This window comes from Mauremys reevesii, linkage group 3, assembly GCF_016161935.1.
Source record: "Mauremys reevesii isolate NIE-2019 linkage group 3, ASM1616193v1, whole genome shotgun sequence".
NCBI classification, from domain to species: Eukaryota; Metazoa; Chordata; order Testudines; family Geoemydidae; genus Mauremys; species Mauremys reevesii.
The window spans coordinates 125,218,692-125,234,001 of NC_052625.1; the positions used below are offsets into that span (position 1 = coordinate 125,218,692).

The 15,310-nt window shown below is 38.9% G+C and overlaps 1 protein-coding gene across 5 annotated transcripts; it reads right to left on the reverse strand.

Annotated features, from left to right (window-relative positions):
- Nucleotides 1-120: 120 nt before the first annotated feature.
- Nucleotides 121-10,530, reverse strand: CCN6 (cellular communication network factor 6). Of its 5 annotated transcripts, XR_005596217.1 has the most exons (6): nucleotides 10,242-10,392; nucleotides 6,569-6,863; nucleotides 5,862-6,104; nucleotides 2,725-2,788; nucleotides 1,876-2,069; nucleotides 1,397-1,537 (listed from the first exon to the last, which is right to left on the reverse strand). XR_005596217.1 is itself a non-coding variant. In XM_039530408.1 (5 exons), exons 1-5 carry the CDS (start codon nucleotides 10,290-10,292, stop codon nucleotides 1,256-1,258), a joined length of 1,065 nt encoding a protein of 354 aa, XP_039386342.1. In that variant the 5' UTR covers nucleotides 10,293-10,392; the 3' UTR covers nucleotides 121-1,255. The 5 variants fall into 5 exon arrangements, 4 of the variants coding, with proteins under 4 accessions (XP_039386342.1, XP_039386345.1, XP_039386343.1 ...); XM_039530408.1 differs by lacking the exon at nucleotides 2,725-2,788 and having other exon boundaries at nucleotides 121-1,537; XM_039530411.1 differs by lacking the exon at nucleotides 2,725-2,788 and having other exon boundaries at nucleotides 121-1,537; nucleotides 6,592-6,852; nucleotides 10,242-10,378.
- Between the last annotated feature and the right edge of the window lie 4,780 nt (nucleotides 10,531-15,310).

Genomic DNA, 15,310 nt, shown 5'->3' on the forward strand with positions numbered 1-15,310 from the left:
TCTTTGGTCTTAAAAACTGCGTTGAGCAACTACAAATGGACCCATAAAATTACTTTTTTTTTTAAATTACAAGTTTCTTTCAAGAGAGCTCCGGTGGCAGTATGACGAGACACAATAGTATTAGTTCTAATTTTTAATGTATGAGGCCAGAAATACACAAGACAAATATTTGTTGAGCCAATTCTTATTAGGAAGAAAGCATTTTGAAAGTCACTCCGGTGAAACAACTTACCTATAGAACACTACAAATGTACTTGGCACTTTATGACAAAAGACATAGGATAAAATCCTATCCCCATTGAAGTCACTGGGAGTTTTGCCAGGACTTCACCCATGGTCCCTACTCCAAGGAGCTTGCAGTCTAGGTTAAATAAGAAACAAAATATCATGAAGAGGGAAGAGAAATGAAGGCAGGCCAGCATAAGATCATGAGGTTACTTTTCATTGTATAAGTAGTGTTTGTTCCTTTTATAAGTTTGTTTTTGTCAGCATGTCATGAGTGGGGAAAAATAATGAAAAGGCAAATTGTATACATTTAAAATTAAAATCTAGAAAAATAGTTCATTGGGAATGAAGTGAACTAACCTATGTCTTGACAAATACGTTTTTGTTTGTACCTACGCAAATATGTTTTTTATTCGCTGCATTTGGAGAAATGTAAAATATAAGAATTGGTGCACAACTGAATCTGAGCTTAAAATTCATTTGTAGTTGAATGCTACAATATGTAATTTTTTTTCTAACTCACAAAAGATCAATCTTTTTTTTTTTCTAATGCTGTGTCAGTGTAGCTGTAAGAATATCTATCTTGTGGATCAAGAATGATAGATCATTACAGCAAAAAAAGTTAGTAGAAAAAGGAATCTTAAGTTACTTGGATGTTTAATTTAAACCTACATGTTTGTTGAGGATGAGGGAAGACACCTATTTCTAGGAGTTTTTTGTCAAAAATGGAGCAAATTCACCCCTGCATTCCTGTGGATTTTTTTAAATTACAAAAGTTTTCCCTCCATGGCTGTCCCTATGTTAGCTAGACATTCCTCAAATGTATACTTGCGTTTCAAACAATTTAATTCTTACGTTTTTTGAGTATCTTGTTTTACGTACATAGATGTTGTTCTTAAACCCTGTTCTCAGGGTATTTAACAGAAGAATGTCAACAAGTTTGGTTTCAGTGGAAGGGTCTTCTCTTTAGCTAACTCTTCAAACTGAGCATGCTGCCATCTTGATGATACACTGCTGTCCATGGTGTAAGTTATAATAACTTGAGTCCTGAAAATATATCTCCTGGATCACTACAAATCCTCTGACAAACACAAGATGTGATCCACATCATCTTCCACTTAAAGGAGCCTTCTTTGGGGCAGTCAAACTGTACAATGATCATTTTGGATTTGTTAGGTATGCAACATCTCTTGTCCAGACACACACCACAGAAAGTAGGTTTGTAGCTTTGTGTGCTTGAGCATCCCGAAAAGGCTAGCTTCTCTGCTTTGGGAAGCTGGAATGTTGGCTGACATGTTTTTCCTTTTGGAATCTTAAATGTAAAACAAAGCAAAGCTTGAAACTTCACATGAAAAAAGCCAACAGAACAAACAACAAAGGTTGTTATGCATTTAAATAGCAGTAGCATTTGAAACACTACCTACTTTTTTTTTAAGCTGTCTTACTTTTATTTGTATCAGTTAGAAACTGAGATTTATTTTTTAAAGTAATAAAACAGTAGGCTACCAGTAATGATCCTCAGATTTGTGGCTTTCTTTAAAAGTATACTTCTGTAGTTCACTGCTACATGATAAAGACAAGATCAATCTTGTATTTCAGGAAGGCTCACATATCAGAGATAATGGAAAGCCATTTTGCACTACAATTTACCTTTATAGTCTTCAATATATTGGTCTGACAAGGTTGAATGAAACATAACCTCTCTTCTTTTCTCATTTCACATTTACTGTTTTCATTGGTCACTCTGTTGGATATACCTATGCCACAGGTTCTGGAACAAGGTGTCCAAGAAGTTGCCTGTACTAAGCACTTCTCCTTCAAAACAAGTGGTAGACTTCTGTAACCTGAGAGACAGAGCAATGTATTATACATGTTGCAACACAGCAAGATAGAGACAGAACTTTTAAAAATAGCCTAAAGTAGCTTTAATTGAAAAAGTGATTTAGCATTTGATTTCTGTTCATGTGGTTTCTCTCGTTAGACCTAAAAGGCTAAGGCTGAGATGTGCAAAGCTGCCTAAGAAATTTGGATACCAATTTCCATTAAAATCGGAATTTGACATCCAAATCCTTGAGATGGCTTTGAAAATCTCAGCATGACTGTTTGTATGTTCTATGACCCTCCAGATTAATGTTATGGGAACCCAAAATCCCTTCTGAAGAACTGTTATAAAACATCCGGAGTAGCGAAGAACACATTTTAAAAACTTCTTAGACTGCAGACCAAGGGCAGCTGTGAAAAGTTATATGAACATATGTAAATAAATCTTTTGATATGTAAATTTTCTTTTTTTATGTCAGGAGCGATTTTTTTTCAGTCATTTCTAAATATCTAATGCAATAAATCTAATCCTCTACCTAATAGGAGTGCAAATAGGTAAAGGTATAAAATAAGATTTAAAATCACTGTGGCAAATCTTGATGAAATACTCAAGAAGGGCTCACGGGGTTTGAAATCTGCACATGTAGTTAAGAAGGTAGGGCAGAATTATGAGGGTACCTGGAAGGTAGACAGCAGGTTAAAGATCTCAGTGCAGGAAGCAGATTAAAAGCCTGGCACAGATCTGCAATAAATAAAGGGAGGTTACATAATTGCTCATATGTAGTACATTTTCTACGTATGATATAGATACTGTCTTCGTTTAGGAATTAGCTAAACAGAAAATGCTTAAGGAAAGCAGGAAAACTGAAAGAACAGTAAAAGCAATAAAATTAAGCTTAGCATTTGCTACCAGCATTAACAGAAAGGAGAAAAGAATTAAAACAGTCTTAGAGCTAACAAGCCACTGCATGATTTCATGCAAACTATGCACAAATTGAATTTAAACCACAGATTATTACATTGTGTTAAGGAGAGAACATAATTTTTTAAACAAATGTTCAGGTTTTCTCTGTGAAAGGGAAAAAGCATTTCTCCTACCAAGGATTCCTACTCTGTTTTGGTTTTGTCCCTTCCATCTTCCTCACTTTCCATGTTGTCTGCCTGTTCTTTGGGTCATGCCTCAATCTTAATTGGTATTGTAAAATGCCATGTACATCTCTGGTGCTTCAGACGTAATAAATAAGGCCTCCACATAGTACAGACCTTCCATTTATTCAGGCTAAGTGGTACTTCTCTTCCAAGAGCTCTTACTTCCAGGTTCAAGTCTGGCGGAAGGTGTTTCTGTTCAGTTTAAAGTAACTGAAGATATTCAACCTAGTGCTGGGGCACTGTTTTGTATCACTTTCCCTCCCTGTCAGCCCAGGACGTAAAGAAACAAGATGTAGGATTATAGCTACTCCTGGGGGGAGTCTGAGCCACTGCAAAATGCAGAATTTTTCAGAAATTAATGTTGTGTGTGCAGAATTTCCTTTTTTCCCCCACAGAAATGGGCTGCAGAGATGTTGGCCTCCATTAGGGGCCATTGGACCTGGCAGAGCCTGGGAGGATTTTGAACTGGAGGATTCCCAGCAGCTGCAGTTCCCAGCATGTCCTGAAGGAAGGAGTTGGCATGAAGGAAACTCTATGCAAGCCCAGGACCTAGCATCAGACTGTTCCTCCCTCTGGATCCCTAGGCTCTAGGAGGGTAGGGGATGTGAGTATCTGGGCTGGGGGGCCCGCAGCTGGCCTTTGTGGGGGAGGGGTGTGACTGTCTGGCCCCCCTGGCTGGGCTGTAGGTGGGAAGGGGGCAGAGAAACAACTGGGTTGTGACAGGGGTTTCTTTAACACTCTGTTCCTGGGAGAATTTGTGTGTGTCTGTATTGTTACAGACTTAATTGCTGAAAGGTATTTTGAAATAAATTACCAAAGTAATTGAAACGGGGGTGTTTATATAGTATTATTTTGACAAAATTTGCAAAATTTTAATATATTGTGTGCACAGAATTCCCCCAGGAGTAGATTATAGCCCAGGTCCTCATATGGTAGTGCTGAGGGTTAACTATAAATTTAATTCCAGAAGTTAATTTTTGAGTCCGTCACTCTGCAGTGTTTCATTATTGGCTTAGGGTCTATAAAAATCATGGTTTGAAATCTAAGATGGATAGGCATGTGACCCACAAAGTTCATTTTTTAAATTAAAGGAAATTTTTATTTAGATTTAAATATCTGCCAGGAGTTTGTAACCCAAAAATTATAACATCATGGTACTACATGAAAACCAGAAAGTAAAACTGGACATGTAAACAAACCTGACTTTGCATTCAACTGGAATCAAAGGCAGAAAAGTTCCATTTAAGGCCTGGGTCCTGAAATGGAATCCCTAGTGCACTGAGCCCTGTAGAACAGAGTGGTCTCTATCCAGGAAGGCTCTGACAAATGGGGAAAATTCTTCCATGGATGTGCCAGCAAAGGGTTAAAAGCAATTTCTGGGTCCATTTAGACCTGCCAACTCTCTATGGGTTTTCAGACCTTTCTACAGGACTGGGTGAAAAAAACTTGTCTATGGGGGGAAATGCTGCTCTAATTGGCTGCCTTTCCCCATCACCTGTGTCTTGGGAAAAGACAGTCGATCAGCAGTGTTGTATGAGCTGAATAACTGCATAGACCCTCGGCATGTATAGCAACCAGTGATCCTTCCCTTCCCCTGCAAACATGGGGCTGGAATGTTCAGCCCTGTGAACTAAAAGCCAACTGGGAAACAGTTGCTTTGCAGTTGTTCTCATTGTGTTCCACAGTTTATCCAAATTCCTGAATTCATGGCAAGGGCTGGAGTTGCTCTTCACTCTCAGTAAAAATGATTGAAAATGCACCTTAAAATTTCTGTCTTATTAACATGCTGGGAAGAAGCAACATCTTGTCTTGCAGGTATATATAATTATAATTCCAGTTTATTAATACATTTTAATTGGTTTAAATGATTTGGTATCAGATATTCCAGATGGCTCCGTTTCTCCTTGGTTAGATTAACATCATTCTCTAAAAGTGTGCAATTCGTTCATTTGAACTCAGTTGCTTTTCTGAGTTCCTTTCTACTGTGTATGGTTTTAGTCCCAGTTTTGGATAAATTCTGTAAAAAAGGAATTGCTATCCTTCATGTCTCGTCAAATTGATCATTTAGATGTAGGATAAGGTTCCATTTTTTAGGCTAGCTTGCATAAGTACTCGAACTTCTTGGGAGCTTGTCCAACCTGAATTCCAGATTTTGGGATGTTAACCACCAGCATGTGTGTATAAATTTGTTATAGCCTGGGCTGGCTCACTCGTTTGCATGCTCTTGCCTATATATCTGCAATACTTGAATCTGGCTTGTTCTTGAGCCTCGGGCTACCCTGTTTTATTTTATTCTCCTTCTCATCCTAGAAGCAGAGGACAAATGATTTAACTTGGAAATGGCCATTATAATTTGAACCTGATAATATTGCGAGTAGTTTAGAAACCAGAAAATTATAAATTGCTCCATATTCTTATAGACTGAATCCAAGATAGAGAAGGAAGTTGGGTTTTTTTTTCCCCCCTTGCAATGACTGAGATTTTGTCAATAACCAACCAGGCTGTCTGAGCCAAAATCTAGAATCCTCCATTTTCTATTGATAAGAAGGATCTACAAGATGTCGGTAAATAGAATATCAAATCATTTGTTCTTTTTTTTTAAAATAAATCTGTAGTTTAAAAATTTACCATGTACGAAAATAGTTTACCATGCTAGTCATGCACACCTGGCATTAATCTGTAGTCTGTTGATTGTAGCTGTTTCTGTTGTCCAGGGCCACAGTTGGAATGTCCAGATGTTTTTCTGCCCTTGACCATGACACACTGACTTGCTGCTGCCTTTGAGGTGAATACAGGCGTACATCCAATTGCACCACTAACACAGAGACACTTATAAAGTGGGGTGGGCTGGAAGGCCTGGCCATTGACATAATACACTCCATTGAGCTCACATCCTACTGCTATCATATCTGAAAATGGCAAAGAGCAAAATTACTAACACAGCTACAAGCTGTAAAATGCAGTTAATGGATACCAAATGGTAAGGCGAGATCATCCAATTACCTGCATTGATGACGTTCTGCAGATGTAAGAGGAGAGTTCTGCCCTTTCCCACCCAAACACAACTTTTATCTGTGAGAAATTATACTTACTGGCTGCTTTGTTTCAACCCAGTCACAAATGCTTCCATAAGTAAGAGTGGCTACACCTAATGGACCACTTTGACTGATGTGTAAAATGGCGCAACAGTGACACCCTTAAAAATACTTATTTATACAGCAGTAAATGAGTGAGTGTACGCTGGTGTAATTTACAGGCAAGGAACTGTGCAGCCCAAACTAAAAGATTTTTTTCGTTTGAGTCAGGCTATAAAGAGCCATGCTTATCACCCCTGGAAGTTTCAAGAATAGGATGTGAAAGAGTAATAACTTACATGCACATACTCCTGTTTCATACCTAGGCCTGTCTGCAGAGTAATCACAGTAAAGTCCTTTGTGAGGGTCACAGGTCTCTGCTTCATTACAGGTCTCTCCAGCCTGCTTGGCACAGATTTTACAACATCCGCAACCATCCTTTACCAGGCTCACTCCCGGGGTGCAGGTTGGCACATGGGGGCATTTGCATGGCCAGTGACAAAACTCTTTACGCTGATGTATCTCACTGGCTTCTGCAGATTTTTCCCCAGGCTTCACTTCTAGTTGTCCGTTGCCTTGTGCCCTGCAGAAAAACTTACATATGGTCGGACTTTTGAGGGCTGGGTTACTTTAAGCATGGGTAGTATACCATAAACTTTAGTAAGGATGAAAGAAGTGAGTTTCATAAAGCCATTAAAGCTTTTGTAAAAATTCACAAGATGAAAAAGTGAGATACGCTGGGGCAGTACATGAGAAACAAAGGACCAAATTCACCACTAACTTAGCACATTTGGAGTGTTACACCAACAATGTATCTGAAGAAGTGGGTATTCACCCACGAAAGCTCATGCTGCAGAATGTCTGTTAGTCTATAAGGTGCCACAGGATTCTTTGTTGCTTTTACACCAACAATGAATCTGACCTTCCGTTTATTTCAAAGAAAATTAATCTGTCTCTTCTTTCAACAAAATAAAACTTTTAGTGTAGTTAGTCAGGATAAAGTTTTAAATTTGGTGTTGTAGGGTTTCACACTGTTGATAAAGTTATACCAAATGTACTCAGTCCTAATCTATAGACTGTATCTGTCAGCCCTATAAATTGACTCTGATATCTGGAAGTCAAGTGATGTTCTTTCTGCCACTTACATTGGTGCAAGTATTTGAAAATTTGGCACTTACAGCTTACTTGACAATTGGGTTGTTGGTGTGTGAAGGAACAGAAGGCAGGTCACTTTGCCATTGTTGTGTTGGCTTTGTTGTGCTAGTGGCAGGAAAAATGTGTTGTAGGGTGCTGATCCTGCAAATCGATACACATGTGAGCAGTTCCACTGAGTTTCACGAATTTGTTCACGTGCATAAATTTACTCACATGAGTGTTTGCGGGATCCAGGGCTTAAGCAGGAAAGAGATCTTAACAGACTGGCGGCAGCACTGAGATGGCAAGGTGGTAGTCTGAGTGACCTAAAGCAAAAGTCCTGTGTGTCTCATGATTCTGCGTCTACAGAATTCTCCACACAGTCCAGCTCCTGCTTCAGAATTTAAGTCTTCACTTTAAAGGAAAACTGGTTCTAGCCCATGACTAAATAGTGATCCTTCCAGAAATGAGCCATGAGTGGTGTTTTCTGAAGTCTACAGTGAGCCTGAAACAGTATTTCTGAGAGCGGTATATTGCTTCTGTTTATTTCAATGGCATATTAATGCTAAAACATGATGACAATTTAAATGTCAACCATAACTATTTCATTGGTCTTAAATAAAAACCTAGACCTTGATGTGCTTATTTAGCAGTGGCGAATAGATTGATAGAGCAGCTAGTAGTTCCCATGGTCTAATGGGTTTGAGAACAAGGAGTACTAGCAGCTCCACCAGTGTAGCTTAAAGAAACCTCCAACCTTGCCCATTAAGATCCAGGGAAAGAGAAGATACAGGCATTCCCCACTGACAAAACCTCAGCTACCACATAGGTGCCAAAAACCTGATCCATCTTCCTCATTTTTCTGGGTACCTAAGGACATAGCTAAATGCTATCAGCTTCTCTCTCTTTCTCCAAACAAATTGTGCTGTGCAGTACTGTCCAGTCAGTAAAAACAACCGTTGGCAGTCTAGGGAAGACTATTGTACTAGTTATATTATTCATTTTCCTATTTAATTCAATACAAATTCCCATATTTAAACTGGAAGTTGCTGCAGAACTCTGCTTTGCATGCCACAACAACCAGCCACATAACTGAATTCCAGTTCACCACAGGGAGTAGGGGATCTTCCTAATGGGGTTTTTCCCCTCTGATTTTCATATTTATAGTAATTTTTGTAGCTATGATCATCATTTTTCAAACATTCCACCAAACCTATAAAGTTTTACTGGGTTCCAACATCTAGCTTCCATGGTCACTTGACTAGAACTGTTTTTTAAGATACACATCTGTTCACAAAATCAACCACTATGGGAGCTGAAATATTATGCCATATCTCAAACAGGCTCTACAATGTACCAGGCACAGTTTAATAAATGGTGTTTTTAATCATTCCATTATTTATTTTCATTCGTTCTCCACACAAACATAGTACAGTAATACTATGATAAATCACTAGCTCTTATAACTGATTTTTTAAAGGAACAGCTTTGTTAACCTTAACCAGCCATAAAATTAGCTTAGTCTGTACTTCTGGTGCCAGTTATTAAAGCTTTTTAAAGTTTCTGTCTCTGGAAGAAGGTTGTGAGGTAAACAGGTGCTCTTAAACATTTATCAGTATAAGTGACTGGATGGTTACTTTAGGAAACTCCCATCAGCACAGCTCAACATTTGCTGAAATATTTTTCCCAAAAATATTATCTATCTTGTTAAAATTTGGCTAGGGTCTGAACTACACACCGTGGTATTGTCTGTGTGACTAAAATCAGGTATCTCTTATTTCAAAATGGATCTGTGTTCTCTTAACAGAATTCCTTCATATGCTGTGGTTCAGCAATTACTTACATTAATGCCGTTATTAAAGCTTTTGTATTATAAGTCAAAATGTGCTTTGAACCTGCAGAGCTCTACCTAAACAAAAACAAAACAAAATAAAGGAAGAGAGGGCAACTCAGAGGTGTGACTCTTCACAGCAAGAAAAACAAATCATGAGAAAACATCCTGGGGTACGGTTAACTCTGCTGACACTGAATAACACTGTTTACTTGAAAAAATCTTCAACATTCTATCAAGTGAGGATAAAAATTTAAAGTCTGCTTGTAAAGTTGACAAACCAAATATTTTATGATTCTTCCTTCCCTAGCCTACTGTAACAATTGTGTCCACATCACACAAACCCGCGGCACATGTTTTGCCAGTCCTATGGGCAGATTCAAAAAGGGAGACCATTGTGTGGAAATCTCTTGATGCATGGTTGGTTGGTTGGTTGGTTTTTAAGTTTAAGCAAATTATGTATGAGGTAAATAAATTAATACCAACGTATAATTGTTATGAGAACTGTCCATGTGGAGATTTAACTTCATTATTAGAAAAAGAAAAGAACACATTTGCAAGTTTTTTTTTTAATGGAATTGGCCTTTGAAACTGGAGTAGATAGAGCAGAATTTCTCTGTTGTTAAAACAGTTTAATAACATCAGAGCTCCTTGCTAATTTGCAAAACTAGGTTATGGAGGCCTAGAGCCAGATCAGTGCATGTACCTGGAATTTGAATAAGGGAAAGATGTTTACTTGCATTGTGTCAGACAAGAATTTGCACTCAGACAGAGAGAGAGAGTTGAAGTCACTGAGAATTTAATTTTTTTTAGCAATGAACAGAAGTGAGAGGAAAATCTCAAAATTGTGTCTGTGCAATGAATAACCTGCAAATAAAATTGTACACGGTGGTAAAAAATGGCTTCCTATTCTGTACACAGCATTTGCTTGAGTGAATTTTATTTTTTCATGAAGCAAATAAAAGTTGTAACCGCTCGAGAGAGAAAGATATTTTGAGAAAACTTACCTGTTGCATATAAATGATGGTGAAGAGAGTGAGAATGAGGAGCCACTGCATGTTCCTGTCGAGTCAGAAGTGAAGCTGAGAGACAGAGAACAGGCTGAGCAGTGTCAGAGTGAGCACTGTGCACAAAGCTCTCCCTTGTCTCCTCTGCAAATCCTTCTTTCCTCAACACATGCAAGAACACCCACACATTCATACTTGAAATCCTTCACTTCGTACATAACCAGTTTCGTGCTCAGACTTTCAACTGATCTTTCATTTTCTTGAGCCACTTTCCAGGATATGTTTTAACACCCTGTTCCGCGACAGAAAGCTGTTCCTGCAGATTTCACGGTCTTAACTGAGGTCAGGTTGGGCAAACTTCTGATTGGTGAAGTTAACTGCTGGGAGTGTGGAGGATTTTTTTAGCTTGTATTTAAATCCTTATTGCATGGACGTTATGATCATTTTAAAAGGACTGAGCCCCAGTAATATATTTTACAGCCTCTTTCCCTGGTTTGTGTATCGATCTAGGGCTGGGAGTTAGGTGTCTGGGTGTCTAGAGGGAGGCAGCAGTGCCTGTGCTCAGAGGCAGAAACATAGATGCATAGGGAACTTTCACTGCAAAAACTTAGGCACTGAGTGACTTTAGGCACCTACAGGGTTAGGTGGAATCCAAGCAGGTGTTTTGTGGATCGCAGTGGTGCCTCAAAATGGGACTTAGCCACCTACATGTCAGGGACTATGGCTCTTGAATGCTGATGCACAGGGCTCCCAGGAACTAGTAAGTTCTAACCTGCCACTCGGTGACCTGTTTAACAGTTGTCAGATTAGAAGCAGAATGCTGACAGAGGACTCCTATCCTGGGATCCGATGGGCTGAACACTGTGGGGTCCTGATTGCTTCCCAGCTTCTATTTAAACCAAGCACAGGGACAGGAAGTTATCCACGCAGCTGGGTTTCCCATGCTTAGAACTGCTTCTCCTGCAATACTTGCAGCTACTGTTGAACCCCTGGTAGCCTGACCCTGTCTGCCTCCTGATACCTGAGTCCTGTCTTGGACTCTGACCTCTTGGTATCTGCCCTGGCCTGACTCCTGCTCTGACCATTAGTTCAGACTGCCCACATCCTAGTTGTGACACTAAGTACCCTTTGTGGAGCTCACCCTGACTGCCTAAAATTCTGTAGGACCTGGTCAATACTCAAAAAGTTCTGCTGGATAATACTGTTGATTAGGAGTTTGAGTTGTTATGAAATTTTTATATTGGAAAAAAGTACTGTAGTGTAGATGCAGTTATACTAGCAACACATCCTTTTGCTGGTACAGTTTATTTTGTTTGGAGAACTGGTAAAAGCTATGTCAACAAAATAATTGTTTTGCGGCTATAAGCTGGGTTTCCACTAGGGGGCCTGCTGGTATAGCTATACCGGAAATCCTTTCAAGTGTAGACAAGGATGGACCATTACACAAAGTAAAACTATTTCTCCATGATTATTCCCGCCCTCTCCTCCCCCACAGTTCCTCACATCTTCTTGTCAATTGCTGGAAATGGGCCATTTTCATTACCCCTACAAACAGTTCTTTTTCTCTCCTGCTGATAATAGCTCACCTTAACTGATCACTCTCCTTATAATGTGTATGGTAACACTCATTGTTTCATGTTCTGTCTGTATTTTCCACTGCATGCATCCGATGAAGTGGGCTGTAGCCCACGAAAGCTTATGCTCAAATAAATTTGTTAGTCTCTAAGGTGCCACAAGTACTCCTGTTCTTTTTGCGGATACAGACTAACACGGCTGCTACTCTGAAAAAAGAAATTCTGTTTCATAATCTGACTGAAATCCTCAATGGTTGGTTCTTGGTCGACTCATCCTTCCTCTGCCTGTTCCTTCTGGCCAGCTACCACCATGCCAAGCTAACTACATTATTATAATATGTGTTATCACCAGACAGGTGCATAAGTAACTGTCTTACTGGCAATTAGCTCAGCTGTGCTCAGGACCAATCTTAGTTTTGTGGTAAGCTAAACAAAACTAGATTTTAATAGCGTAGTTGAGAACAGAGACGGGAGAGTTTTCTAAAAGAGGATTTTGTTTAGAAAAATGAAAACTTGAGGCTTTCACTTCAAAGGCAGTGTAGAGACACGATTGTATCGTGTCCTTATTTACATTAGAGAGAAGAGAAGTTACTATTAAGACACAAGCATAAACACGAGCCTAGAACTGTCTCATATGGGTAATTACATAGGCAGCTAAACATCAGCAAGTGAGGGCTTTTTAAGCTGAAAGGGCATAGAAATGAGGAGTGAGATTTTTTTTTTTCCTGTGAAGGCCAAAAGGCAGAGCACACTTGGAACTTGGAGCCCCATGTGGCTTTTTGTTTTGAGTGCCTCTAGGGCTGGCACTGGCTTTGAGGAGCTTGAGTTCTACCAATAGACACATTTCAATTTCGGAGGCAAGATCCATGGCACAAGAAAATTGTAATGTAGAAAGCCAAATCATATTCATTTGATTAGGTTGCCATGGCTTGTCAAGCAGTATCACGCGTAACTATCATTTGACCGTGGATGGCAGTACTTAGAAACAGGTTTGCAGTTCTGTTTCTAATTGAACAGTGTTGGGTTTTTTTCAACCTTTTTTCATGTGCAGTCCCCTAACAAATTTTGAATTGAGGTGTGGACTCCTTTGGAAATCTTAGACATAGTTTGCAGACCCACAAGGGTCCATGGACCACAGGTTGAAAACAATAACCTTTTGCGGATCCTTTAGACATAGTCTGCAGACCCCCAGGAGGGAAACCACTGTAATAGAAAAACTAGGGCTGTCAATTAATTGTAGTTAACTCACGTGATTAACTCAAAAAAATTAATCACAATTAAAAAAAATAATTGTGATTAATCGCACTTATAACAATAGAATACCAATTGAAATTTATTAAATATTTTTGGATGTTTTTCTACATTTTCAATATTGATTTCAAATACAACACAGAATACAAAGTGTACAGTGCTCAATTTATATTATGATTTTTTATTACAAATATATGCACTGTAAAAATGATAAACAATGGAAATGGTGCAATCTCTTTATCATGAAAGTGTAACTTACAAATGCAGATTTATTTATTTATTTTTGGTTACATAACTGCACTCAAAAACAAAACAATATAAAACTTTAGAGCCTACAAGTCCTCTTAGTCCTACTTCTTATTCTGCCAATCACTAAGACAAATACGTTTGTTTACATTGATGGGAGATACTGCTGCCTGCTTCTTATTTACAATGTCACCTGAAAGTGAGAACAGGCATTCGCATGGCACTGTTGTAGCTGGTGTTGCAAGGTGTGCTAAACATTCATATGCCCCTCGTGCTTCGGCCACCATTCCAGAGGACATGCTTCCATGATGATGATGCTGGTTAAAAAAGTAATGCATCAATTAAATTTGTGACTATACTCCTTGGGGGAGAATTGTATGTCTCCTGCTCTGTTTTACCCACATTCTGCATATTTCATGTTATAGCAGTCTCGGATAATGACCCAGCATATGTTTGTTTTAGGAACACTTTCACAGCAGATTTGACAAAACGCAAAGAAGGTACCAATGTGAGATTCCTAAAGATAGCTATAGCACTTGACCCAAGGTTTAAGATTCTGAAGGGCCATCCAAAATCTGAGAGGGACGAAGTGTGGCACATGCTTTGAGATGTCTTAAAAGAGCAACACTCTGATGTGGAAACTACAGAACCCAAATCACCAAAAAAGAAAATCAACCTTCTGCTGGTGGCATCTGACTCAGATGATGAAAATGAACATGCGTCAGTCCACACTGCTTTGAATTATCAAGCAGAACCCATCATCAGCACGGAAGCATGTCCTCTGGAATGGTGGTTGAAGCATGAAGGGACATATGAATCTTTAGCACATCTGGCACGTAAATAGCTTGCAATACCAGCTACAACGGTGCCATGTGAATGTCTATTCTCACTTTCAGGTGACATTGTAAACAAGAAGCAGGCAGGATTACCTCCTGCAAATTGTAACCAACCTTGTTTGTCTGAGTGATTGGCTGATCAAGAAGTAGAACTGAGTGGACTTGTAGGCTCTAAAGTTTTGCATTGTTTTATTTTTGAATGCAGGTTTTTTTGTACATAATTCTATATTTGTAAGTTCAACTTTCATGGTAAAGAAATTGCACTACTGTTCTTGTATGTGGTGAATTGAAAAATACAATTTTTTTTACAGTGCAAATATTTGTAATGAAAAATAAATATAAAGTGAGAACTGTATAGTTTGTATTCTGTGTTGTAACTGCAATTAATATATTTGAAAATGTAGTAAACATCCAAAAATATTTAAAACAAATGGTATTCTATTGTTTAACAGCATGATGAATCGCAAGTAATTTTTTTAATCACTTTTACATTTTTTAATCACTTGACAGCCCTAACAAAAACCTAGCCCCAAATTCACCTGTAGAACATGAGATCCTCTACAGTACAGGAAGACAGACCTGGAGCATAGGATACATCCTTTGCCAATAAGGAAAAATAAACAGTAGCAGATAATAACTAAATGTACAGCTTTGGATTTGTTTTGGGCTTGGGGCAGGGAGAGACTTGTCCCCATAAAAGTGACATTTTCAACAATGTCAACAGTTTTTAGCACATGATGTTTCAGGGCCTTCCTTGGATTGTGCAAAAAGTGGGCGATGTGGATACTTTTTCTGTATTTTCCAGAAACGATTAAGGGCACTATAACCAAAATGTTGCATCTAGTGCTAAACATGGTTTTTCCCTCAGGACATTACCATATTCTCACTGAAGCTGTAAGGATGCTGGATTTGCTCCCCCTTCTTTAATCTGCCTACCTTGGAGGCCCTGCATCGCAACTAACATTCTTCTGGCTGATGAAGACTGGACTCAGTCAATGCCCTGGCATGACATTAGAGACTATGCTTCTATATTACTGACAATTTTTACATCAAGACTAGTTGTGTTTTTTCCTAAAAGAGATGCACTAGGAAGTTCTAGAGACTGTGTTGTCCAGTAAATCAGACTAGATGATCACAATGATCCCTTCTGACCTTGGAATCT